Source organism: Bufo bufo, chromosome 6 (genome assembly GCF_905171765.1).
Source record: "Bufo bufo chromosome 6, aBufBuf1.1, whole genome shotgun sequence".
Lineage (NCBI taxonomy): Eukaryota > Metazoa > Chordata > Amphibia > Anura > Bufonidae > Bufo > Bufo bufo.
Window position 1 is genome coordinate 135620671 of NC_053394.1, and position 8133 is coordinate 135628803.

Genomic DNA, 8133 nt, shown 5'->3' on the forward strand with positions numbered 1-8133 from the left:
CTAAGAGCTTCTTCACTGCTTTGCAATAACTATATGGCGTCATGTATTTGACCCTGTTCACATATTCACCTGTTCACTTAGTCTTAGCGCATATAGTGGTGTGCTGCTACTGTTTTTTGTTCACTATCACCATGGATATCATCAATTAAAAATCATCTTTGGTGGTGCTCAAGAAACTGTGATGCAGACCCAGCTGAATTGATAGCCAGATGGAAGACCGTTTTACAACACGTACTAAATATTCACGAATGGGAATCTGACAATAACTACTCAAGGTGCCATCAAGAAACCGGGATAAGGGATACAAAGTGGCTCACAAACGACTCCACTGCATATGATAAACTAAAAAGTGTTATTATAAATCAGTCACTTCTGAAGGACATTGAACCTCTTTGGGTTTTTTTGCCACACCGGTGAATTGGAGGTTTTCCATTCAAGTGTACTCAAGTATCGTCCAAAAAGGGTACATTTATATTATGATGCCATGGTTGCTAGAACCACGCTAGCTGTTTTGGACCACAATTCAAATGTGGGCAGAGTACAGGCTGTTTTAAAAGAATTTGTAGACACAGAGGGTGAGGAGCCACAGAAGAGATACAGTTTCGAGTACAGTAAGGCGTGAAAAGCCTGGGTAGTGAACATCCTGTACGAACCACGTTCTCAAGAATTTCTACTGCCAATACTATCTAGAAGTCTTGAATTTGCAGAAGGAAAAATAGATTCAACATGGCAATCAGCCATGCCTGCTTTACAAAAAAAAAATTGCACCAATAGAACGGCCACCAAAGGAGGACTCTCTTTAGAAAATAAAAAAATTTGTAGAGTAAATTAAAAATAAAATACAAATGTGATAGCACTCTGCAACCAGCATTCTGCCCTGCCTCTATGTTGGATGAGGCATTGGTGTACATTTTGGCCAAAGCATAATAAGCCACTCACCACGTCAAGGTCACATCTATGGAGTGGTCCCTAACACTAGTTCCTACCTGTTTATGGGCCATGACAGCCACACAAAGTCCAGGGAATGCAGGTCAGCATGCACGCCAAGCACACTCTGCTTTTAACCCCGTCCGGTGCCATTACAGCTTTCATCGGATCCAGGGATGCAAGTACCAACATGCATGCTGAGCCCACCATATACTTCTCCTGGAGCCAAATGGCTACTGGTAGGTTCTATATAAGCAGACTCAGTTTTATACTGACTTTAAAACCAGCCTCCAGGACAGATTGACTGGTCAGGTGTGCATGACTGCATGGAGATCGCCACGCCTCCAATATATACTACAAAGAAAAAATGTGGGTGATTGAGTCAGCACAACCCTGTATTCGTCAGGGTTGTGCTGACTCAATCACCCACTAAATTAAAAATAACATAACAATTTTTCAATTGTATTATTGCTATGCTTGTCAAATTAAATTTTATTTTTAGATAAACATGTTAATAATGTTTACAGTAAAGTTATTTTTTAAAACGAAATTTGGTTCATCTGTATTGGAAATTTTTGGATGTCATGTGGTGTACCAACATGTGTGAAAGGCTATTTAAACAGAGAAAGTCAAATATGCAACCTATCTGTATTGATAACCACTATGTGGCCCCTGTTACACAACATACTCTTGTTACATGGATATATCAGTAGATGATACTGGAGGGAGATATCTGTAATATATATCCCCACGATGGCTGATTGTTACCACCTATGGGAACAAACAGCCATTGGTTAAAGGGGTATTGACATCTTAGACTATGCGGGCATAGCTCTATGATATGTCACCATTGTCTGATTGTTGTGGGTCTCATCTACAATGAGAACGGTTCTTTGAAATGAACGAAGGTCGTAATGTGCATGCGCAACCGTCCTCCATTACATTTTATGGGGCCAACATAAATAGCCCATCACTGGCTCGGCTATTTTCGTTGGCCCTATAGAAATGAATGGTACAGTTGCCCGAGCGTGCGCTGTACGCTCAGATTCACTTAAATGGGATCAGCGCATGATGGTGTACAGAGCCCGGGAAATCTGTGGTGCTCCAAGCACAGCTGTGTCCGCTACGTTCTAATTTTAGTTGAGCGGCCCAGAGGTGGGGCCCAAACCTATTAGACAATGGGGACATATCCGAGCGATATGCCCTCATTGTCTGAGATTGGAATGCCCCTTTAAACGAACACAGTAAAGTCCTCGACGGGCGTACAGTGTTTTCACAGAAGTAGTACATTGATTTAGATATTGACAATGAAAATTGTTATTTGAAAGTATAAAAACTTAATCAAATTATTTATTGTTAATAATTTATAACAAAAAAAAAAAACTTTTTTAACAGCATAACGAAAAGTTTTAAACAAAGTAAAAGAATAAAAATAGATAATAAACCATTAAAAATTAAAATCAAAATCTGCAGAAGAAAGTGGAACATCCTGATAGTATCTAAAACCAGTGTATCTCCCTTCCGGGTCGGGAAATTTCTCCCTTATTGTTCTGATCACACATGAAGGAATCGGTATCTGTACATATTTTCTAAGGTATGCATAAATCCAGGTGGTAAATTGCCGATAAGCTGCCAGTCGAAGACAACTAAAAAAAAAAAAAAAAATTTAAGTTATTCAGGGAAAGTAAATTTGACTAGAAGAAAGTGAGATAGATTAGATTATTGAACATACTTTGGTTTGTTATAATCAATAGCTCTTCTGTAAGGCATGGTTTGTGATATCATACACGTCACCAGAGTTTCTTGATCTAGACACCTTGATTGAAATTCTACATGTTCAGATACACAGGTGAGATTTCCTGTTACAAGATGCTCCAAGACTTCCAACTCACAGCAACAAACCGATTCTGTAACAGAGTTCCTGGGGCTACAATTATGGCATTTACACCAAGTGACATTGTTGACCCTTTTGTCAGGGTCAGGTTCAGGTCCAGGACGCTCTTCACCAGGGGCCCAGACAGGGTCTGTTTGAAAACAGTAATCTGGTTCGGGATATGATGCCCTGGCTTTCGCTTTCATTCTCTGTAATAATTCTTTCAATTCCTTTGATTAAAAAATAAATTAAAAAAAGAATAGTTAAAATTTATAATTGACAGTACCCGAACACCAAGTGCTAGTTGAGTAAATAATCAACCGTTCATGGGTAAATCATACCTCATCATCGTCTTGCTCCTGATCCACACAACTAGTATCAGATTTATCCAAAGTTTCTTTTGTCTCAGAAATCTGATACGAAAAAATAAAATGTTACATTATAAGTGTTTTAATGACAATAGACAGCGTATTATTAGACTACAGACAGCATGCAAAGGTGGCATCTATTACTATTATAATTGATGGAATACCACAGTTGGTCTGTCCTATCTGTACACTATGGTAGCACTTTATGATAGTTTTAAGATATTTTTACAAACACCTGTGATATCTGTTGCAAATACATTTTGTATAATCGGATGACACGGTAGTCACAGATCCCTATCAGATCTGAAGACACATGTGACATAACAAGGAGAGTGGCACATTGCTGTATTTTCTGGCGACTATTATTTTACACGGTAAAGGCTCTTTCATAGGAGTCAGTCCACATCATCGTAATGATTTGTAATGCTATGTGTCTCTGCTTGAACATAAGACCACTTTATATGGATATGATTCAATTTCAATAAGATCAGGCATAAGCACTCAGGATTCTGAATGATGATAATACTGACCGCTTCCTTAGTCAATTATGGTGGATACCTCTTTCAAAAAGAGAGTTATTGCTGGAAGGGACACACTTGTATGAAAGTTCACTAATACTGTCAATGTCAAAAATTTACCCCACTTAGGGTACATTCACGCGACCGTGTGTGTTTTGCGGTCCGCAAATTGCAGATCCGCAAAACAAGGATACCAGCCGTGTGAATGTAGCCGGCCCCATGATAGAAATGCCTATTCTTGTCCGGACAAGAATAGGACATGCTCTCTCTTTTTTGCGGGGCCGCGGAACGGATCTACGGATGCGGACAGCACATTGTGTGCTGTTTTTGCGGCCCCATTGAAATGAATGGGTCCGCACCCGTTCTGCAAAATTGCGGAACCGATGCAGAGCCAAAAATACGGTCGTGTGAATGTACCCTAACATTGAGTATTAAAACAGATGTTCCATTTTTTTTCCAAGTATAAAAAAAAAAATAATAATAATAATAAATTACGCTCAAAAGCACAAACACTGTTATGCCTCATCTTGAAAATACATTTACCTTGAGAGAAGACAAGCATATATTTAATGTCGAGGAATAGATTTTTGACTCTTTACAAGATGCCTTTAAAAAAATAAAATAATAATTAATGAAATTAAAAACTTTGTTTTTCAAATTAAAAATGAAACATTCATAAACCTTTTTTAGTTTGTGTTATAAAAAATAAATATAAATAAATATATATATATATATAATATAAATGATTGTTCAAGGATGTTTACGTCTCTCTGTAGAGTAGGACGTTTAATAAATAGAATATTTATTCCCATGGCAGTATTGCCAGACTTATAGCTATGCATCTTGATGGAAGATAGCACTCTCTAACATCAGCAGTGACTGACTGGAAAGAATTACAACTTTTATAAATCTCATCCCCCACAAGCACTGTGGATATCACTTATAATTGTTTGTCTTCCCCTCCCCCACAAGCTTGGTGGCCAACTCATTTCATCTAAAGCTCAGCCACTTCTGTCTTTGCTTGTTCTCCAACTGCAATGTGACTGAACCGCTTCATATACTACACTAGTACATCGGTATATTCACCTCCACCCCCAGCAATACTACAAATACAGCCATGCTATATACAGTGGGGGAAATAATTATTTGACCCCTCACTGATTTTGTAAGTTTGTCCAATGACAAAGAAATGAAAAGTCTCAGAACAGTATCATTTCAATGGTAGGTTTATTGTAACAGTGGCAGATAGCACATCAAAAGGAAAATCGAAAAAATAACTTTAAATAAAAGATAGCAACTGATTTGCATTTCATTGAGTGAAATAAGTATTTGAACCCTCTAACAAAAAAAGACTTAATACTTGGTGGAAAAACCCTTGTTTGCAAGCACAGAGGTCAAACGTTTCTTGTAATTGATGACCAAGTTTGCGCACATTTTAGGAGGAATGTTGGTCCACTCCTCTTTGCAGATCATCTCTAAATCCCTAAGGTTTCGAGGCTGTCTCTGTGCAACTCTGAGCTTGAGCTCCCTCCATAGGTTTTCGATTGGATTAAGGTCCGGAGACTGACTAGGCCACTCCATGACCTTAATGTGCTTCTTCTTGAGCCACTCCTTTGTTGCCTTTGCTGTATGTTTTGGGTCATTGTCGTGCTGGAACACCCATCCACGACCCATTTTCAGTTTCCTGGCAGAGGGAAGGAGGTTGTCGCTCAGGATTTCACGATACATGGCTCCGTCCATTTTCCCGTTTATGCGAATAAGTTGTCCTGTGCCCTTAGCAGAAAAACACCCCCAAAGCAAAATGTTTCCACCCCCATGCTTGACGGTGGGGACGGTGTTTTGGGGGTCATAGGCAGCATTTTTCTTCCTCCAAACACAGCGAGTTGAGTTAATGCCAAAGAGCTCTATTTTGGTCTCATCAGACCACAGCACCTTCTCCCAGTCACTCTCTGAATCATTCAGGTGTTCATTGGCAAACTTCAGACGGGCCTGCACATGTGCCTTCCTGAGCAGGGGGACCTTGCCAGCCCTGCAGGATTTTAATCCATTGCGGTGTAATGTGTTTCCAATGGTTTTCTTGGTGACTGTGGTCCCTGCTAATTTGAGGTCATTAACTAACTCCTCCCGTGTAGTTCTAGGATGCTTTTTCACCTTTCTCAGAACCATTGACACCCCACGAGGTGAGATCTTGCGTGGAGCCCCAGAGCGAGGTCGATTGATGGTCATTTTGTGCTCCTTCCATTTTCGAACAATCGCACCAACAGTTGTCACCTTCTCTCCCAGCTTCTTGCTAATGGTTTTGTAGCCCATTCCAGCCTTGTGCAGGTCTACAATTTTGTCTCTGACATCCTTGGACAGCTCTTTGGTCTTTCCCATGTTGGAGAGTTTGGAGTCTGCTTGATTGATTGATTCTGTGGACAGGTGTCTTTTATACAGGTGACTAGTTAAGACAGGTGTCCTTAATGAGGGTGACTAATTGAGTAGAAGTGTCTAACCACTCTGTGGGAGCCAGAACTCTTAATGGTTGGTAGGGGTTCAAATACTTATTTCACTCAATGAAATGCAAATCAGTTGCTATCTTTTATTGAAAGTTTTTTTTTCGATTTTCCTTTTGATGTGCTATCTGCCACTGTTACAATAAACCTACCATTGAAATGATACTGTTCTGAGACTTTTCATTTCTTTGTCATTGGACAAACTTACAAAATCAGTGAGGGGTCAAATAATTATTTCCCCCACTGTATGCATCTATACAGATACACAGTGGAAGGTTTATACACAACTGCAGTACAGCTGTAATGGAAACAAATCTGCATCAGTGCTGGGGGGTGGGGGTTGGTCATGTTTTATGGGAATCAAAAGCACAGATTATAAATCTACTAGCTGACAATCTCTTAAGCTAATGTATAATATGGAATTATAGTGCTTGCTGCACAGAATGGGTTTGTAAAACATCAGGAGAACTTACCATTGCTCTCTGCAGGAAGTAGGGGCCTCACAGACACTGCAGGCTGCCGGACTGATGACTAAACATGAAGGAGCACGTTCTCAGTGTGATGTCATAAGGAGGCGTGGCCGGCCTTTACTCAAAGTGACTAAGCCCCGCCCAGCCTTAGCAGCAGGAAACAGGAGGTGAACAGCAGGTGAGCTGTCTGCAGGTGAGGACAAAGAAGCAAGATGAGAAAACAAAGTGATTCAAAGGAAAGGAAAATCTTCAAACATTTTTCAGTTTATATAGTGAATGTTTGAGTTTGTAAAAAAGAATACAAACACTGCTATTTTTTTGAACAGTCTAATATTCACTTTTCTTAAAAAAAATTTAGAGGAACAACACAAATTTGATATATTTTTCTTCATGTTTTGATTTGGAATAGAATGTGTAGTGTTCCCAATGCATTTGTGTGTATGGAAATAAAAGCTATTAGAAGGATTTTGAGCTTTATTAACTTTTTTAAACACACTGCTATTATTTTGAACACAACTGTACCAATTTATTGCCATATAAGGGATAGCTATAATCCATACAAGATGAATTCCCAGCCAGGATGGTACTGCCTCCCATTATAACAGGTCTGGGTAGGATCTTTACAAAATTTCAGCGCTCTGGTCACACTAATGTTCCTTTATACCTGGAGATAGTATGGGTCAGCCTGAAGTTAGAGTATACTATACCCTATAAATCACATGGCCGGTACACATATATGTCTTGCCAGGGCCGTCTTTAATATTTATTGGACCCTGGGCAAGAATTTACTTGGGCCCCCTGGATCCCGCCTTCCCACACCCTAGCATGCAATCCCGCCCTCTACGTTGTGCAACACTGGACTAGGAAGCACCTTTAGTGGCCATCTGATGAGTGGCCACTAGAGGTGTTCCTTGGCAGTAATGTAAATACTGCCTTTTTTTCTGAAAAGGCAGTATTTACATTAAAAAGCTTGCAGAGATATGCTATAGACACCAGAACTACTACGTTTAGCTGTTGTGGTTCTGATGACTATACTGTCCCTTAATATAGAGGAAAAAAGGACTTCCGGTTCTGGGGGCTAATGAGAGGCTGCTGGGGGCAGATGAGAGGCACTGGGGGAAGATAAGAGGCATTGGGGGGCTGATGAGAGGCACTGGGGCAGATGAGAGGCTGCTGGGGGCAGATGAGAGGCACTGGGGAAGATGAGAGGCACTGGGGCAGATTGGAGGCTGCTGGGGGCAGATGAGAGGCACTGAGGGCTGATGGAAAGGCTGCTGGGGCAGATGAAAGGCGCTGCTGGGGCAGATGAAAGGCACTGGGGGGCAGATGGAGAGGCACTGGGGGGCAGATGGAGAGGAACTGGGGGGCAGATGGAGAGGCACTGGGGGCAGATGTAGAGGCACTGGGGGCAGATGGAGAGTCACTGGGGGGCAGATGGAGAGTCACTGGGGGGCAGATGGAGAGGCACTGGGGGGCAGATGG

The 8133-nt window shown here is 40.9% G+C and overlaps 1 protein-coding gene across 1 annotated transcript; it reads right to left on the reverse strand.

Annotated features, from left to right (window-relative positions):
* Window positions 1-2374: 2374 nt before the first annotated feature.
* Window positions 2375-6702, reverse strand: LOC121005576 (P2X purinoceptor 7-like). Its single transcript, XM_040438351.1, has 5 exons — window positions 6655-6702; window positions 4230-4292; window positions 3142-3213; window positions 2660-3030; window positions 2375-2573 (listed from the first exon to the last, which is right to left on the reverse strand). Exons 1-5 carry the CDS (start codon window positions 6655-6657, stop codon window positions 2375-2377), a joined length of 708 nt encoding a protein of 235 aa, XP_040294285.1. The 5' UTR covers window positions 6658-6702.
* Between the last annotated feature and the right edge of the window lie 1431 nt (window positions 6703-8133).